General features: G+C 41.7%; 1 protein-coding gene and 1 non-coding gene across 7 annotated transcripts in view; both read left to right on the forward strand.

The window, feature by feature from the left end:
• USP33 (ubiquitin specific peptidase 33) overlaps positions 1 to 20,260 on the forward strand; it is a 53,383-nt gene that overhangs the window by 11,730 nt on the left and 21,393 nt on the right. For 5 of the 6 annotated variants that reach the window (XM_077333278.1, XM_077333275.1, XM_077333279.1 and 2 more), the window contains exons 4-11: positions 1,127 to 1,189; positions 4,045 to 4,197; positions 6,359 to 6,461; positions 13,174 to 13,243; positions 15,142 to 15,255; positions 17,403 to 17,481; positions 18,027 to 18,429; positions 19,193 to 19,333. In XM_077333278.1, coding sequence (XP_077189393.1) covers positions 1,127 to 1,189; positions 4,045 to 4,197; positions 6,359 to 6,461; positions 13,174 to 13,243; positions 15,142 to 15,255; positions 17,403 to 17,481; positions 18,027 to 18,429; positions 19,193 to 19,333 — 1,126 coding nt within the window. The remainder of the gene's footprint in view (positions 1 to 1,126; positions 1,190 to 4,044; positions 4,198 to 6,358; positions 6,462 to 13,173; positions 13,244 to 15,141; positions 15,256 to 17,402; positions 17,482 to 18,026; positions 18,430 to 19,192; positions 19,334 to 20,260) is intronic. The other variant, XM_077333281.1, reaches the window with a different exon arrangement.
• On the forward strand, positions 15,766 to 15,872 carry LOC143836924 (U6 spliceosomal RNA). The gene has a single exon (XR_013230837.1). It is a non-coding gene; the product is annotated as a U6 spliceosomal RNA (small nuclear RNA).

Genomic DNA, 20,260 nt, shown 5'->3' on the forward strand with positions numbered 1-20,260 from the left:
GCAATCCATGCCCCCCCCCCTCTTGGCCATGACAAGCTATGGCTGGGAGAAAGGGAGAACCAAATTTACCAGTTTAGTTTGTGTGATATCCATTCAATTCAGGGTTCAATCCATGGGCCTTCACCAACCCCAAACCAAGCTGCCGTTATAAGGCTCATGCCCATCCCTTGTAAGGGTTGTCAGAACAGATCATTCACAAATGCATCAATTGGTATATATACTTAGTAAATGTAACCTATCTTTACTTCAGAGTATGTTCAGGAGCATTTGGTATAGAACAATTGCATAGCTTATTGCCTGTCAATGGTAGTGGAGAGTGCTGTGAAGTCACAGCTGATTTATGGTGATGTAAATTTTTCAAGGCAAGAGGCATTTAGAGGTGGCTTGCCATTGTCTGCCTGTTCATACTGACCCTGGATTTCCTTGGAGTCCCAAAGTTTCAATTTTTCCATTGGGATGAGAAACCCCTTCCCTTTGGAGAGGAAAAAAAATATTTTGTTGTCCTCTGCACCTTAGACCAATCTTTCTCAACTTTTTTACCATTGAGAAACCCCTGAAACATTTTTCAGGCTTCAAGAAACCCAGAAGTGGTGCAATCATGCTAAATATGGTTAAGAAGAATAGTTGTGTACACGCCCACCCAGGGCTCCTGTCCTTCCCACGCCCATCACTGGCCATTTTGGGAGGGATGGGTATGTTGACATGATTATATATTGCCATATCACCTAATAAATGCTTAAGAAAAATTAAAAAAATTAAAAAAATTAGCTCCCACCCATTCAAGAAACTCTTCCAAGGCCATCAAGAAATCTCAGGGTTTCACAAAACCCTAGTTGAGAAAGCCTGTCTTAAACCTTCACAATTTTATTCTGAACTTCATTGTCCAAATCCAGTATGTTTCATTATACATAATATATTGTACTGGAATACTTCAACAAATATGTCCTGTGCTTCCTTACAAGCTGCCTTTGACTCTTCCCATGAGTTTTGGAAAGAGCTTTTGGAGTGGTAAAGCAGTGCCTTTAAGCAAAGGGTATACATTCCTCACTGTGTGGAATAACTGGTATCATGGATTGTTTCTATTATATTTGCATTTGCTTTATAATTATTCCATTTTGTTTGACAGAATAGATGTTCGTATGTTGGTTGTGGGGAGTCTCATATAGATCACAGCACCATACATTCTCAGGTATGTACATGCAAAGTGTTAATTCTTAACATTTGTTCAGTTAACCTTCTTTGTGAAGCTTTCTTGTTGTACTGAGTCTTTTTTTTGCAGGGATTCCCTCATATTTGTAGGAAAAAATCATCCTTTCTCTACTGGGCCTCATATGTAGGGTTTTTAAATCTGTGCTTTAAGACTAACTGTAGAGTGAGATGTGGGAATTTGTGAGTCTTGATTCATATATCCAGAGGATTGTCCGTGAGTGATTGAAACAGCTTGTGCTTCTCTCTTCGATTGAGCACCCCCATGCAGAAAAAGAAAAAAGTTAGTTATATATGCACTCTCCATTACAAGCAACATATATCAGATCAACTTGTTCCCATAATTCAGAATTTTATGAGCACTGCAACTTTTATTTGAATTATGTTGCATACATTCTTGGTGAGCTCAGCAGTGCTCCAAATTCCCCCATTAGTGGATCGGTTGCCATATCTAGCTGTAGCATGCTTTAGTGTCATACATGTCAGTGTTCAAATAGAAGCATAGACTATCTGAAAGAATAAACAGATCTCACTGTCCCTGTCCTTCTCACAGTACAGGTCCAGCAGGGTTGATAAGGCCATTTCAGTCCCATAACCAGGCCTGAAACCAGACAGGAATGGATCCAAACAATCTCCTTCATTTAGGAATTCTAAACCCTTTATAAAAACGTTGTCCTGAAAATTTCTGTTTACTTCAGAAGCCATTCTGTTCCATATTTGGTGGGTGGGAGTGGGAATGGGCATTCAGCACTCAAGGAATATCTGTTAAGCAGCACAATATTTAAGCAAGCACACTGGATAGATGAAGATCTTGCATCCTTCAAGTGAACTAATAAAAGTCCTTCATTCTCCTGGTCTTCTCAGCAACTTTGATACCTCCAGTCAGGGTATTATTCCAGATCTCCTCTTGAGGTTGAGCCTCAGAGACCGTTTATGTACTGGGAACTTCACTACTGTAGCTCCTGTGCAGGAGCACAAATCAGGGGCGGATGAGGCACATCGGGTGCAGGTGCACATGTGGTGCAGGAAGAGATGGGGCAACCTGCCATGACTAAAACTCCAGCATGCAGCCCGGCATGAAACATCCAGTGCATAAACGGTCAGAGTGATTTTGATCTTACCTTGAAGGTAGATTTTAGACTGGTGTTGGGAAACTGCTGCTTGAACTCTGGTTGTATGGCTGCAAGGTTCCATTTTGTTATCCATGCTTTTTAATATCTACCTGAAGTCACTGAAAGAATCTTCTGGAGATTTGGTTTTGTTTCCTCTTATATGTGGACGTCATTCATATCTATCATGCCCTTCCAGCAGTTCCCAGGGAGCCGGTGGAAACTACAAACAGGTGCCTGGAGGCAGTTTTGAGGTAGATGAGAGCTAACAGAAACTTAATCCTGTCAAAACAGGTTTAATGGGGGAAGGTTGATCCTGGAATTGGGATAGCTCCTGTTCTAGATGTGGATCCTGTTCTGGAGGAGGTTTGTCACTTGAGGGTGCTGCTGAACGCAGCCTTCTGTTGGATAAACAGCCGTAACCAGGGCTTTCTTTCACTAGCTTGGGCTGTCTAGAATCTACAGTTGGTACAGAATAACGCAGCCAGAAATATTGACAGGAGTGGGTTATATCAGTGGTCCCCAACCTCCAGGTTGGTGCCGGGCTGCGAAGGCCTCGGCGCCGGGCCATGGCTCCCTCTCCCCCTCCCCCCCGCAGCGAGAAGCATGCCAGGCTGTGAGCAAATTGGCCGCCAAAGTGGCCGATTAGCTTGTGGCCCGGCAAGCTTCTTGCTTCAGGGGGGGGGGGAGAAGCTTGCCGGGCTGCAAGCTAATCGGCTGCTTTGGCGGCCGATCTCCTTGCGGCCTGGAGGGGTGGGGAGAGGGAGCCGCGGCCGCTGGCATGCCGGCGGCGCAAATGTGCATGTGCGGACTTGCTGTGCATGCGCGTTTGCGTCCAGCAGGGGCACAACCGTACACGTGCGGCAAGTCCGCATGGGCAGCACTGCCACGCGTGCGCGCTTGCACCCCGCAAGACGCAAACGCACATGCGCGTTTGCGCTGGGGCTGCTGCGTGTGCGTGGGGCCCCAGGTCGCCCTCTCCCCACATCCCAGCTCAGCGGTCTGCGGTCTGCAAAAGGTTGTGGACTGCTGGGTTATATCACTGCAGTATGTTTCTTTCTCCACTGCTTTAGCCAAAAGCAAGCAGAAGAAGGCTTTTCTAGCCTCACAAAGATGGGGATTTTTGGAGATGGGTTGCCAATCCTGGGTTAAGAATTTCCTGGAGATCTGGGGGAAGAGCTCACCAGGAATATGGTCCCACCTTCTGAAGCTGTTGTTTTATTCAAGAAGCTAAGCAGGGTTGACCTTGGTCAGCACTGGGATGGGGGACCACCAAGGAAGTTTAGGGTTGCAACTACTCAGAGAAAGGCAATGGCAACCCACTTTGGAACGTCTCTCACTAGGAATATGCATCTGCAGAAGGAATAGTCAGTCTGCTGTCCCCCTGCTGCCCCCAAATTCCTCACTGTCCCACTGAACCCTTTCACCACCCCCTGGGGGGTATTGCACCCACTTTGGGAACCCCTAATCTAGAGATACCATGAGCCCTGACAATGCTGGCAGGGGCTTATGATAATTGTAGTTTATAGACATTTGGAGAGCCACGGTTTGGCTACCCCTGCTTTATACGGTTCATATAAACATATAAAATACTTGTACATGGAGGTTGTGCCTTTAGATTTTGTCACAGGAAGTGAAGTTAATGTTTAAATGTTGCATGTACCCATTTACATTTATTGAGAAGTTAGATTTGTTTCAAATTGTTAAATTCATTAACTTTGTTTTCTAGGATACAAAGCATTGTCTGACAGTTAATCTTACCACACTACGTATCTGGTGTTATGCATGCAGTAAAGAAGTGTTTTTGGACAGAAAACTGAGATCTCATTCATCATTACAAACTGTAAGGCTATCTCATCAAGAGCCTGAAAACATCATACAGGTAATCAAGCAAATTGTCGGGCTTGCATTGAATATGAAAGTATCTTTGTAATAGGTTTTTGTTATGCGATTCTCTGGGGTTTCTAAAAAGTGTAACCAAATACAGTCGAAGAATTGCACTTTCAAAACAGAAGCAGCTGAAATACCGTGGATGATCTTTATATCTTGAAATTGCTTGAGATAATGTATTAACTCTAACATGCTCTGCTTGTGCATGTACTCTTCGTTTTAAGGGTGCCTTGGTTTTCAGTTTTCAGGAGGGGGTATTCCTATAGAGCAGTGGTCCCCAATCTTTTTGAGGCTGGGGACTGGCAGGGCAACTGCCCGCCTGTGCATGCCGCGTACGCGCGCATTGCGCACGCGCGGCTGGGCCGCACATGCACGCATGCGCCGTGCGCAGCCGAAATTGCACATGCGCGGCCACGGCCCTGATTCCCTCTCCCCCCCTCCCGCAGTAAGAAACTTCTCGGGCCGCAAGCTTGCGGCCAGGGAAGTTTTTTACTGTGGGGGGGCGGGGAGAGGGAGCTGCGGCCCGGTGCCATGACCTTCACGGCCTAGCACCAGGCTGCGGCCCGCGGGTTGGGGACCACTGCTATAGAGGGAACCCAAGCAATATAGAAGAATGTGGTTACAAATAAAACATTTAAATAAAATTACATGTAAGTACTACAAATTTTGAAACTCAAATACTTGAGGGCCACCTCATGAGAATGAAAGGAGTCCCTGGCGAAGAGCCTAATGCTGGGAGCGATTGAGGGCGAAGGAAGAAGGGGACGACAGAGAATGAGGTGGCTGGATGGAGTCACTGAAGCAGTCTGTGAGAGCTTAAATGGACTCCGGGGAATGGTAGAGGACAGGAAGGCCTGGAGGATCATTGTCCATGGGGTCAGACATGACTTCGCAACTAACAAGTACAAATTCACAAAAGTACCACGCAGACAAAATACCATATAAGGCTTTAATGATTTGAAAAGAAGTTAAATAGGTAATAAGAGAAATAAAGTATAAAATGTTATTTACAAGTCTATTAAAGACAGATTATTATAACTATATATTCTGATAGACTAGTTTATCACTTTTTAGTTTTTAACACATTATCAATAAGAGTATGTGTTCTGTTCATTTTCATTATTAGTCATTGGTATTTGTCTTTCGTGAAAGTATTTAATCTTACTGAAACTAAAATTTTATATACTCAATACACATGTACTAGATTATTTTCTGCAAATAGCGTTTTTTTTAAACTCCTCAATTTGGTGGCAGAACTGGGAAGGGTCATGTTAGAACCTGCTTGTAAATCAAGCATTTGTATAGCACTATTAATACAGAATCACTCTTTGTTGCATTACAAAGAAGCATTTTGACCCTGCCAGACTAGCTACATACACACACACACACACACACACACACACACACACGTCTCTTGTGGGGCAGAGTGGTAAGGCAGCAGACATGCAGTCTGAAGCTCTGCCCATGAAGCTGGGAGTTCAATCCCAGCAGCCGGCTCAAGGTTGACTCAGCCTTCCATCCTTCCGAGGTCGGTAAATGAGTACCCAGCTTGCTGGGGGGTAAAACGGTAATGACTGGGGAAGGCACTGGCAAACCAACCCGTATTGAGTCTGCCATGAAAATGCTAGAGGGTCAGACATGACTCGGTGCTTTCACAGGAGATACCTTTACCTTTATACATACATACATGCATGCATGCATGCATGCATACATGCATACATACATACTAAATGTATGAATTTAGGACAGAATCTTCTCCCCTCTGACCAGCCATTTCCATCTTGGGATAGTTTACTTCTTGGGTTAAGGGACCATTTGGGCAGCCATAATGGGGAGGTAAAGGGGTAAAATTGCTTCTTTCTCTTCAATGAGCAAAGTTCAGCTTATACAAGAGGCAAAAAGAGCAATCTCATTCCTTTCCACTACTGCCATCTTGACTATTAGTACATGGAAATTCTTCAGCGTTCTGCAAAAACAGATTTCCCCAGAATCAGAAATACCTCCAGGGGTGGGGGAGGGCAGGGAAACCCTGGATCATGAGTACTTTTCTGCTTTGGGTTTCATGGGATCCTGGATTTGTAATATGTTTGTTTTTGAGCCTGTATGCAAATGAAAACATTTGAAAAATGCATTTTATATTTTCTTTCCTAAAGGATATTAGATTTCCTAGTATCCCAACACTGAAAATTCCTCTGATTGCAACATTTGATGACCTAGATGTACAGATAGATGAAGAAGATGAATTCAAGGCAAGAGGTAATAGAAAAATGTACTTGAATATAGTTAGCTGCTCCAAGTTACTACTGTAATAATTTTAAAAGAATTTAATGTCCATGTTCTCCTTGTAAATTAGAGCTCTATTTTCAGGTTGATATTTAAAATAGTTATCCATGTATAGGTAAATACCTTTGTCTTAAAATGGTTGTATTAGAGTGTTAAAAAAATCAGGGCCCCATATTAAAATGTGGTAATTAGTAATCATGATGGTTAATATGTTTGAGATAGGCATCCCTGAAGTTCAGAGTAATACTGTTCTGGAACAGTGGCAGTCCTCCTTTCTCCCCACCTTGAAGGCTGTGATGCTTTCGGGCTCCCATTTTACGATGTGGTATTAATTATCTGTGGATTTAATACTTTACTGGACAATACTGGTATGGAAATCATTTAAGTCATGTCTGAATTGTGAATTGAGGTGAGAGGCATCTGAAAATCAAAGCAAGATTTTATTTTGTTAGTGTAGGAAGAAAGCCCTCAGCATAAACTCTGTAGAAGTCTTTACAATCTATACATTGGGTATGTTGTCAGTTTACACTGAATAATCATTTCCATTATTCTTTCTGTAGCTGCTATATTTGTCTGTGCAGAAGTAGCAAAAGTTCTCACAGGAGTGGGTAGGGGACAATTTCTGTTTCCCTTATTGCTGTAGCCCCCTGCACTGTATTACGTACTATTCCTGAGGGTTCCCTGCTTTTCAGAGGCTTTTGGGAGGCTGCAGCAGACTTTGGTGGGAAGGGGGCAATCACTTAAGTGAATGGGGAGAACTTGTAGAAACCTATTTTACCTATTAAAAATGTGGCAAATATTTTTATATGTACCTTGCAAATACTATGCATGCAGAATCTTAGAGGATAGATTTTCCTGGAGTGCTTTTGCTATAGTATGAGGGAGCTTTGGCATTTTTATGTGTCCAGTGGTAGTTGTGTTAGTATTGCACTGAAAATAAATAAGAATCTTGTGGCACCTTTATAGATTAAGCAGTTCTCTTCTGTTATTTTTTTGTCTTTGTATATTTTTAATTGTTCCTGAATGCAGGCAAAGGTTGCCTGATTTTCATCTGCTTCACCTGCTCTAGCTCAGTTCTTAATGGGATTTTTGAAATTCTAATAGAGAGCCTGGGAATTGTAGTTTCCTTTCTAAGGTAACCAACCGTGGCATGTTTACTTCCCTGCAGTTGCATACTTGCTAGTGAGGAAGTAGAAAAACAGAGGCAAAGCAGCAACAGCTAGGTGGCATCTGCTTTCCTTTGTACCTCCCCTTACTGTTATATGAAATCAAACTGATGTTGACAGACTGCTTGTGTTAACTAGGGCCTGGGAAGTTTTCTCATTTCCCAGCAACCAGGACTATACATGGAACTCAAAATCCATGCAGACTAATATGCGTGTATGGTAGTTCATATACCCTGTGGAGTCAAGCCATTTATTCTAGTTGAAACTGGCACTTTGAACTGAGTTTGATAACAAATTGGCAGCCAGTGCAACAGGACTAACAATAGCTTTGATTCCTATAGCACACTTAAGCAAGGACCTTTTTGTCAATTTGCACATCTGAAGTTTCTGAACCACCATCAAAGGTATTCCAGATCTTTTACCCTCATGAAGTCCTTGTTTCCTGCTCAGCACTTTTGTCTCCCTGAATTTAGATGGGGAAAAATATCATTGGTGTACTGATGGCACAGTTCCACAGATCTTCAGAGCATGTGTTCCAAGTGGCTGCACATAGTTATTAAAAAGCATGGAGGGCATAACTGATAGTTGTCATGTCCTACGTGCTAAGTGACTGAATTAAAGGTTGCCAACACCATGTTTTGGAGACTCCCCTTAAAGGAGGTGTGACATCAGCATAACATTGATCCTCACCGGTCCATTCTACCGAAGTTATCCATCAAATTGCAACAGGATACTGTTACTGAAGAATATATCAAAAGTCCCCTTTGGTAAACAGAGAATATAACTTTGTTCCAAGGAGACAGTATGAATTAATGTAGACTGAAACCCATATGATGACACCCAGCTATATCTGTTGATGGATGGCCATCCATCTACACGCCCATACTTTCTGGAGGCCATGGCAGATTGGTTCATGTGGAATTGGCTGAGATGGAGGTCATCTGGCTGGGCCAGCATGCCACAAGTAGGTTGCTGCAAGTCCCAGCTCTTGACATGGTCCACCTAACAACTTCAGTGATGGTCGAGAGTTTGGGTGTGATTGGAGATGCCTCATTATCCAAGGAGGCCCAGATCACAAATGTGACCCACCAGCCTTTTTATCACCTTCGCCAGGTATGACAATTAGCACCCTATCTGTTGTCATCTAATTTAGCCACTATGATCCATTCAATGGTCACATCCAGGGCTACCCTTGAGGTTGCTCTGAAAGCTTCAACTGATCCAGAATGCAGTTGCATGGGTCCTCACTGGGACCCAATGGTGGGCCCATATACAATCTGTGCTCTCCCAGCTGCACTGGCTCCACATTGAGCATATCAGATTCAAGGTTCTGGTTCTCACTTTCAAAACCCTAAACAATCAGGGACCATTGTATCTGCAGGATCACCTCTCCCACCATGTCCTCAAAAGACCATTAAGATCTAGTGAGCAACATTTCAGCTGCAGCCTGGTGGAATGCTCTGCTAAATGAGATCAGAACCCTGTGGGACAGTTTGCAGGCCTTGCAAGACAAGCTGTTCTGCCAGACCTATGGTTGAGACCTAAAATAACACCAAAATCTGCTGGCCCTCCCCATCAGGATCCATCCATCAATGCTTCAATAGACGGGTTACATTGTATAAACCAGTGCCTCCTTTTCATATGATGAGAGAGCTTGGGCAATTTGGTTTCTAATTCATCTGCTTTTAATGCTTTAAAACCTAATATAATTTATATGCCTCTCTTTGTACTTATAATTTTATATACATAAATTTTATTTAATGTTGTAATCCACCCTGAATTCTTAGAGAAGGGCAGAAAAAAAATTTTTTTTCCCATAGTGACCTGCTTGTACTGAAATTCTTACCTGCTCACCTGGCCAATCAAGCATACCCCATTTGGTGAGAGCCAGCTTGGCTTAGTGGTCAAGAGCAGCAGCTTCTAATCTGGCGAGCCAGGTTTGATTCCCTGTTCCTGCACATATGCAGCCAGCTGCTCACAGAGCTGTCAGAGCTTTCTCAGCCCCACTTATCTCACAGAGGGTAGGAGAGAGGAAGAGAAGGCAGTTGTGGGGAGAGGATGGGAAGGCAGGTTTGAGACCCCCTTCAGACAGTGAAAAACCAACTCTTCTTCAGGACACTAGGAGGCAGAGCGAGAACAAGATTTAAGGATGCCTCTAGCAGTTTCTGCCAGAGAAGAAGGGAGATCAAAATCTGAAGTGGGGGAAGAAAATGTTTTCCAAAAAGGCTGCAGTACCTAAGAAGTGCATAGGCAGGGAACTAAGACCTCTCAGTAGCTCACGGTTTCCAGAAAGGGATGGAGGAGGTGAAATCCTGTACTAGGACATGGTCAACCTAGTAATGTCCAACATGCAGTGTCAGTAACAATTTGGACAGCCAAAAAGGGGATGGACACGGCACCAACAGAATCTTTAGTCTGTCTTTAAGTGCACACACCAAAAACAAGCCCTCAGACTGTGGGGACTGTTGAACAAGGTGCCTGGTAAGGGCTGTTGTGCCAAGAATTCTTGCAGGCTAAGTGATGACAGCCTAGTACCTCATTTCTTCATTTAGTCAGATCTAAGTGATACATGTGATTGAGGCTCCAACTCATTTCCCACTTACATTCAGTGATTGTTTTGATCTGACAATGAGCTGACAGGACACGGGGTTTTTTTTCTGTTGGGAAAAGAGTTGGAGGAGAAACAAACTCTTAACTATGTTTTCCCTATCCTTACCTGATGGGCCTTATAATAATGCCTCCAGATTAATTCCAAAACTCCTTTATTCAGTCAATAACAACTTCATAGAATGCAATGCAGTAACAGCATAAAACACGCTTGAAACCTGCCGCTTGCCTGACCAACTCTTTGATCCTTATATGCAGTCCTCTTAAAGGAGCATACATTCTGTACACCACAGTATTCTATTCCTATCATGGGACCTCCTGTTGCTTGATGTAATTTGGGTTCATAAAAACTACTGCCTCTACTTCTCCAAAATATCCAACCTTCATAATACTTTGAAGTGGTAAGATACTTTAATGTTGACTCTTTTAGGCTGAGTTGTCTCTTATGGTGGATGCTGGGAAAAACAGCCATCCCTTGGAAATTACAGTAGAGTTCTTGCTCAATAGTAGGATGTGACTGTCCCAAATCAGAGTAGAGCCTTCTCACCTAGCCTGATGCATGTTGTCCAGTTGAAATGCCTGTGGCAGCAAGTAAGAATTAATTGGATAGCAAGATGGAATATGGTGGTTCAGTTCCCCTGTTTTGATCCAGCTGTCATGTGTTGCTCATGTCTGTCTGAGGCTGATGGTGGGTGTGAGGAATTGAGCTGTTTTCCACAAATGAGCACTTAATGATGGTAGGGGAAAGGAGGAAGAGTGAAATGAAGTGGGCTACCCAGCCTGGCAAAGCATGTTACTGTGGGCTGATTTTTAAGGTGTTGTTAATCTTTAAAGTGCTACAAGAATCCTGTTTGTTATAAGAGCTTTTATATCTCCTTCCTTGGTACCTGTTCCTTGCTTTAGTGCTATGTGTTCCTATAGTATAGAAAGTCCAGTTTTAATAATTGATACAGATTTTTCTTCACTTTATTAAATCTGATGCTATCTCACTCTCCTTGTCCCAAGCAAATATTTATCTGGCTAAATAGTAAGTTTAGAGTCTGTCAAACCATAAGCCAGATAGCAAAATAGGAAGAAAATACTAGTTTTCTAGGAAATTTGAAAGTATTGTAAAAGTATCTTGAAGTTCTGTGGCAAAGAAACAATATTAACATCATGATTTTTGATTGAGAATTCAATGGGTGGGGGAGAGCCCAAATGTTGAATGTATTAAATCCAATTTAGTTTGAATGAAGAAGAATTATTCATTATTAAAATACAAATTTTGTGCGAATTTGCATTGCATTTATAATAGTGATACCTTAATCAGTTGAATGAGATGGTGTGTCGGATTGCACTTCTAAAAGGTTAGAAGTGCTGTGTAAACAGTTAAAGACTGTGGAGGTCTGATTCTGCATAGAGCCAGAGCCTTGAATCACAGGCTGATCCAAACAATCCGATTGAGCAGAAAACCTTCTTAACTGGATGATGAAGAAGAGGATTGAGTCTGAATTCAGCCCTATCAGAGAAGAGTACTGACAGTTGGAATTCACGCTGATTGAGAACGGTTTATCACAGACAGGAAAACTGGAGAAAATTGGCAAGGACAAGTGGGTAGTTGAATAAAGACTCTCATTCAAGAGAGAAGAAAATTCCCTACTGAATGAAACAGGGAGTTAACACTGAGGGAGTTCAGAGATCCCTGTTCTGGTGTGCATACAAACTGCCTTTAGAGACCTTCAGAGTCAGTTAAAAACTCAAGACAAGAACTGGAGTTTCAAGAGAACGCGTTTGGGTTCTGGAAAGGGTATACCAGCCTTCTGGGAGGGAGTCAGAGGATATTAAAGTGCTGGCATGTTTGAAAAACACTGACACAAAAGCCTCTCAGCATAAAGATTTTAAGTAACTCTGAATAGCGTAAGAAACTCTTAGTATCCTGAAATGAAAGAATTAAAGCACATATTTTACCTCATTATCTATATTAAGTTACTGTGCTTCAAGAATTTTACTCCTGATTTCACCTGACCTTTCTACTCTACGTTGAGTATAATCTTTTGTTAATTGGGAATATGGAAATTTTTTGAGTGCCATTTAAGTTGTATAAGATAAGGGGGGGGGTCACATTCCTCCGCTCAGGTTCCTGGACTGAGAACAGCCAAAATATCATACTGTGTCATGGTGGGACAACCAGAATTCTAGAGGAAAGAGGAAAACAGACAGCTAGAGTGGCTCAATTACAGAAGGAAAAGAAAATTGGAGGGAAAAATCTTGCCTTTGAAGGAGGGAAGTAGACAGGGGCTGTCATAGATGAAATGCAATATTTAAAAACTATCCAACTGAACATGAATAAAACGATTGAGAAAAAATTGACATAGTGTTTGTAGCTCATCTCTCCAGAAACGGAAACTCGTCAATGTGGCTAGGATTAACGTTGGCAGACTGGGGAATGTGAAAGTAGTTATGGGAGACAGGAAGGCTTTAGAGCAGGCCATCTGCTGAGAACTGGGAATCTTAAGGAAAGAAACATTAAAGAAAAGGGCAGCAGTTACAGAACTGAAGAAAGCAAGGTCTAATGCACAAGGACTTCTGGATGTAGACTAGGGTTCCTAGGTATAAAGTCTACATCCTGACAGAGTTACAGAATTTTTAAGAATTGTAAGGAAAAGGGAAATTATCACTATTCATAAGATCATTGTGATCAGATAGTTCTATGATGGGATGGGTAGGGGTGATAAAACTTGGGATTGGTAGACTTAACCAGCTTATATATTTGTTTTAAGGTATAGTAATATCTTTGCAAGCTAATACTGACTTCTGAGAAGCTTTGCAGACATAACAGGGTGGGATGTTTGCGAGGCACTATTATTATATCTTGTGTATGCTTTGTTAAACTTTTTGTTTTAGTTTGCTTAGTGGTTTTTCCTTCACTGTAGGTTTGACAGGTTTGAAGAACATTGGAAACACTTGTTACATGAATGCAGCTTTGCAAGCTCTTTCAAATTGGTAAGAAAAATAATTATTTTTGTACCTTTTCATAGTCTTGCCTCTATGAAACTTGCAGGAAGTAATGGATATACACAGACTGTACGTTCTTATACCTCATGTTGATTTGTATTTAAATAGCATGAATATTTTGTACAGGGTTTTGTAGTTATTCAGTTCTGGTGTGAAGTATGGGACTCACTGTGAATGTGATGAGCAGGCAGTGTGATGCAGCGGTAAAAAAGGCAAATTCCATTTTGGGCTGTATCAACAGAGGCATCACATCAAAATCACAAGATGTCATAGTCACATTGTATATGGCACTGGTCAGACCACACCTGGAGTACTGTGTGCAGTTCTGGAGGCCTCACTTCAAGAAGGACATAGATAAAATTGAAAGGGTACAGAGGAGAGCGACGAGGATGATCTGGGGCCAAGGGACCAAGCCCTATGAAGATAGGTTGAGGGACTTGGGAATGTTCAGCCTGGAGAAAAGGAGGCTGAGAGGCGACATGATATCCCTCTTTAAGTATTTGAAAGGTTGTCACTTGGAGTAGGGCAGGATTTCCATTGGCTACAGAGGAAAGGACGCGCAGTAATGCAAGTACAATAATATAGGCTAGATATCAGGAAAAAAAATTCACAGTCAGAGTAGTTCAGCAGTGGAATAGCCTGAATACGGAGGTGGTGAGCTCCCCCTCACTGGCAGTCTTCAAGCAAAGGTTGGATACACACTTTCCTTGGATGCTTTAGGATGCTTTGGGCTGATCCTGCGTTGAGCAGGGGGTTGGACTAGATGGCCTGTATGGCCCCTTCCAACTCTCTGATTCTGTGATGTTACATGCCGTTTCTATCTTCAGACAAGCCAAATAGTCTTGGGGGCAAGAAAGTGACTTTTGAAGTTTTACTTGTCTGCTACATTGCCCACCTTGCACAGTTGACTCCGCCATCAGGAGTGTGGGGCCAGCCTCAGAAGATGCATGGTTGAGGCAGGGTTCAGCGCTGGGCTTCGCCAGCTTCTGCCACACCCATTCCTCCTGTGACCATGGAATACAGGTGGCACTAGAGGCAACTGCAGAAGATGGGTGGCAGAGGTAGCAGCTGGCCAGGCCCAGTGCTGACCCCTGCTTGCTGTGCTGCCACCGCCCATCTTGCATGGCTGGCTCCACCATCCGGAGTGTGAGGACGGGTGGCAGGGGCGGTCGAGGAGCATTGACCGGTGCTCAGTACTGGCCCTGCCCAGCCACTGTTGCCTTCGCCTTCGCTTCGTTTCCGCATAATCTGCAACAATCTGATTCTCTGAATTTTTTTTCTTAAGTTTCATCCCTTAATGCTACACTATGAAATTGTGCCTTCGCCAGGACTTAACTTTGACCATGTACTAGTACTAATTTAATGGTGGAGACAACCTTTCTGTTATTGTAAGTATATTAAATTGATGATTCTACAAGGTCATTTAGATCAGGGGTAGTCCACCTGTGGTCCTCCAGATGTTCATGGACTACAATTCCCATGAACCCCTGCCAGCTTGCTGGCAGGGGCTCATGGGAATTGTAGTCCATGAACATCTGGAGGACCATAGGTGGACTACCCCTGATTTAGATAACATTGCCCTGCCAAAACAAGGTATGAGCCTATAATTCCCATCATGGAGGTATTTAATACCTTTTATTAGTGAATTTGCTTTGCTAACTGCAGAGTTACAGTGTATAATAAAGTTTGAGTCCAGTGGCACATTTTAAGTCCAACAAAGTTTTATTCTGGGTATAAGCTTTCATGTACATACATACTTCTGAAGACATATTTGGTTCTGCCTCTTCACACCAATACAGTAACTTACCTGAATCAATCTCTAATTAAGGTGTTGATCCTTTATGCTACTTTAAAATACTAATGGTCTTTTTCTTCCATATTAACAGTCCACAGTTAAGACAGTTTTTCCTTGACTGTGGAAATTTAGCTCAGACTGATAAGAAACCAGCCATTTGCAAAAGTTACTACAAGCTGATGACAGAACTGTGGCATAAAAGCAGGTATAGTGGCACTTACATTGTGGGATGTTTTTTGTAAATCAGTCTCCAGTGGCAGGGATATTTTCTAAGGAATTTAACTGAAAGGTTCAACTTCTGTATAGTAGAAGATGCATGGCAAAGTACTTCCATGTACTTTGTAAACTACCCTGAGCCATAAAGGGGCGGTGGTGGTATAGAAATGTAACAAATAAATAAATGTCTGTGAAGCTGACATTATGTTACATCTTCTCCTCTCCTCTTTCTTTTCTTTTCTCACAGAATGTGAAGAAAAATATCCAGGTTTAAAATAAACTTGTTAGCAGTGACATTCCTGGATTTACTCAATTAGTTTTCCTAACTAGTAACATTGCAACGATGGGCTGGAGAAAACTTGGGCAATGCACCTCAACCCCGAGAGGTCGGCAGGTGAAAGGCAAGGCAGTGGGTGAACTCAGAGCCAGCCAGTCAGTCATAGGGCTGCCCTTCACTGCCTGAGGTTTGTTCAGGGGGGAGTCAATATCTGTGGGTGGAGTGCTCGCTTCGGCAGCACATATACTAAAATTGGAACGATACAGAGAAGATTAGCATGGCCCCTGCGCAAGGATGACACGCAAATTCGTGAAGCATTCCATATTTTTAAAATAATTTAAAAAAAATCTGTGGGTGGTGAAGGAGATGGTGGGTCCCTGTGCTGTCAGCAGCGCTGGAACAGGTGTAATTGCAGCACAGTAGGACTCCCACTAAGGAACCCTGCTACTGGCAGCCTGTCTCCAGAGCAGCTGTCCATAATCCGACTGGAAGAGAGCCACTGCCACCTTGGCTGGTTTCAGTGGCACCTGGCATCTCCCTTTGGCCCTGATAAGGAGGCCAGCCATGGTGTGCTGTCACAGACACAAGTCTGGAATTATTAGGAGGGAGATGTGGTTTAGATTTATGGCTTGTGATGGGGTATATGAATTCCTGTTAACTCGAGTATCTGCATTTGTATGTCATGAGTAACTGGAGTTGGTTTTTAAACCAAAGCTTCTTTACTTCTTTCTGTATAAGAAGTTAGGGCAGGAAGAGGCATAAGTGAGGACTTGGCAACATAAGCTTCATACTGGCTTAATGTCTGAATATAGCTGTAGGCATGACTTGGCACTATATGAATAACATTTCTATTCCACCCTTCCTCCAAAGAGCTTAGGATGCTGTAAATTAGGTTATCCCCAGAAAGAGCTGGAAGCTTAATCATGTGATCTCTTCTCTTTTTGGTACTATAAACTAACCGTGCTTGCCTTTTAAATCTGTTTCTTCCTGATTTACAACCTTTCTTTTTTGGGCAAGTAAAAACATTTTAAGCATTATTAGTCTACAAGAAATCAGGGGATAACTATTTAGGTATGATTCCTTCCAGGCTTATTCATGTACCATGACAAAGAATTAACTGGAGACATTTTATGATGGATGTAACAGCTGCTTAACTTTTATAATGTACATAAAATCAAAGGCTTAATATTTTAAGCAGTTAGCATATTCATACACACAAGACCATGCTAATGAAAAATGGCTGCAATTTGAAATTGGCTAGTTTTGATGACAGGTAACTTTGGATTACACTTAACTGAAGAAATAAACGTCTCATAATAATAGCAGGTTACTTTGTACATGTTAAGCCTTTCAATGTTGCAGGGTTACAGACTAGTCCCCCTTAGAGGTTCTACTTTTGGTGCTTCTGTCTACAGATATCTGATTGGTGATGACCTGTTCTGCGGCCTGTTTCATTGTGTTGCAGTGAAGAGAGGGAATCGATTTTGATCATTCTCCTTCCACAGAATACCATAATGTTTCAAGAACTTAGGTTTCCTTTTCAGGAGGAAGATTTCTGCTCACTGTGACAATCATTGTTCAGTGGCTTATTATTTTGAGGTCATGGGATGGGAGTGGGGCTATTGTTAACAAATAATGGCTATTGTTAAGTTTTTTATATTTATGTAACTTTGAAGCCAGCTTCTGTTAGACATAATGTAACAGTTGCAGAGAAGTAAGCATTTGTTTCTAGAGTCAACAATACAAAGTACATTGAGGGAATATTTTTTGCATTGCGTTTCATTGCCCACATGAATAAAGGTAGACTGAAAAAGTCTTAGTAGTTGCAGTTTTACTAAAGAAAAAGCTTTTTTTCCCAGGCCTGGAGCTGTCGTCCCCACAAATTTGTTCCAAGGAATTAAAACAGTTAATCCAGCATTCCGTGGATACTCCCAACAGGTAAGCATTCCTTACAACTTTCTTTATGCATACAGCTGTGGCAAATTATTTTGTCATATACGGTTGCAAAATCCGGAGAGCTAAAAATATTAAAAGTTAAAGCATATACAGAAAATACATGGGTAATGACCATGCATATGAATCTTGAGATTACAGGAAAACTGCCAAACTTGTAGTTATTTTTTTCATATAAAGCAGTTCATTGTGCCTACCATGTAGATTTTTACGGTATAGAAAAAAGCTCTGGAGACAGTAAATTTGGTTGAAGCCCAAGAAAGGAATGAGCAACTTGCTAGTTTTTTTTGTTTTGTTTTTTTTTGCTTATAACAATATTAGCAATTGTCAGGAATGTTGTGCTTAAAGATAAATAGTACTGTTCAATTAATCTGGTGTTTTATGTACCTGGTCTATAAAGTGACTAATTTATGGCAGTTTTAGCTTAAATGAATAACAAGCATTATTTTAAAAGTGCAGAATAGAAATTTATAAAAGAAATTATAAAGGTTTTAATCTGATTAAAAGAGGTGTATGCTTTTTAATTTTAGGATGCACAAGAATTTTTACGTTGCTTAATGGATTTACTCCATGAAGAGCTAAAGGAACCTGTCATGGAAGCTGAAGATACTAACCTAGTGAATGCAGAAGACAGCATGGAAGAAGATAAAAGCCATTCTGAAGTAGACTTTCAGTCATGTAGTAACACTGAAAAGGGAGAAAATGAGGTTTGGTCAAAATCTGTTACAGAGGACCATGCAGAAGATGCTATGCTAATTCAGGATGATGAAAACATATATAAAGATTTCCAGAAAGAGAAGTCCTTCAGTACCAACATGAACAGAACCGGTTCCATGGAAGACTTAGAAAAAGATATTAATGGTTTCTTTGAAACAACTGAATTTTTGCATAACCAAGAAACTGTCAAAGTGCAAATTCACAGCAAACATTCAGGTAATTATATTACTGGCTACAATAGAAAAATGGATATAAATTAGCTTGAATTTGGATTCCTCAACACTTTGGGTTGTTGTGCTATGGTGTAACATTGCTTGAATAATCCCACTTGTGATTTTTGTTATGGAATGTTCTTGCATTTATTGTTCAGTTTGGAATACCAATCATAGAAGGAACATTTATTGTTTTAACCTATCTGTCTCATAAAGATCATATGACCGTATTGGTATATGTAGCAATCATGGATGCTGGTACATACTGTAAATATAAAACTTGGACCAGAAGCAAGGTGAAAAAAGCACCCTTAATTTAACAATGTAAAAATTATTAGAATCATAGAATTGTAAAGGGCCATACGGCCCAACACCCTGCTTAGTTCAGGAACATCCTTGGTAAGTATCTGTCCAGCTGCTGCTTGAAGACAGGCAGTGAGGAGCTCACTATTTCCTTAGGCAACCTGTTCCACAGCTGCCAACAGGAATCTTTCCCTGCCCTCAGTTATTGCTGTTATACTGTTACTACATCATTGGCTGTCTGCCTCGCAATGTTTCATCATCTGTCTGTCCATAGTCTTTTATTTTGTCCCTTATTTATGCTAGTCTTTCCCTAGTTTCTCTGAAGGATATTGAATTTTCACTGCATACCTAAACTAAAAACAAATCAGCAGGTAGTGCTGACATTTCCAGAGTCCTTTATTCTGCTTTGTCTAAAATATAAGGCATGATGCTGTTTGTGAAGGTGATGTGTGTATATTTTACAGACTACATCAATGACGTCCTTATGAATGAGGTGTCTTTGCCACAAAGTTTGCCTTCCAAAGATGTGGGGAATGCACGTTTATCAACCAGCCCTCCAAAATCAGGTTCCTTCTGGTCTGGACTTGTATCCTCACACAAAAAAGGTATTTCCTAGTTTTACTATTTCCTCATTGATCATTCTGCATATTCCTAAAAGTTAATTTGTTGATTTCCTCCTCAGCATTTTCATGTTGACATTGTGAGATGCCAATTGAATGATAGCAGAGCAAATCATAGCATAAGTGAATCCAAACAAGTCTTCAGCCCATCCTTCCTCAGAATATATGCATGCCAATCATGTATCGTATTCACATCTGACTGGCGGTACACTTTCATAGAATACAAAGCCAGGTGATGGATCTAAATTTCTCCAGAAATGTACATTTGTATATGTAAATACTTTATAGAAATGGTGAAAATCTTCCTGCCTTACAGGAATTTTTCAAGTTAGGCAATAATTGCAAGGATATTTATAAATGATAAATCAATCCTACCACTCCTTTCTGCCAAGTGAGGAGTTTCACCTTGCGAGAGGAAAGAGAGGAGTTTTGCTCCTGACAGGAAAATCCCAAATAAAATGTTAAGGAACAATCATAGAATCATAGAATGATAGAGTTGGAAGGGGCCATACAGGCCATCTAGTCCAATCCCCTGCTCAACACAGGATCAGCCTAAAGCATCCAAGAAGTGTATCCAACCTTGCTTGAAGACTGCCAGTGAGGGGGAGCTCACCACCTCCTTAGGCAGCCTATTCCACTGCTGAACTATTCTGACTGTGAAAAATGTTTTCCTGATGACTAGCCTATATCGTTGTACTTATAGTATAAACCCATTACTGCGTGTCCTTTCCTCTGCAGCCAATGGGAACAGCATCCTGCCCTCCTCCAACCTTTCAAATACTTAGAGGGCTATCATGTCCCCTCTCAGCCTCCTTTTCTCCAGGCTGAACATTCCCAAGTCCCTCAACCTATCTTCATAGGGCTTGGTCCCTTGGCCCCAGATCATCCTCGTCGCTCTCCTCTGTACCCTTT

The sequence above is a fragment of the Paroedura picta genome, chromosome 4 (assembly GCF_049243985.1).
Source record: "Paroedura picta isolate Pp20150507F chromosome 4, Ppicta_v3.0, whole genome shotgun sequence".
Taxonomy (NCBI): Eukaryota; Metazoa; Chordata; class Lepidosauria; order Squamata; family Gekkonidae; genus Paroedura; species Paroedura picta.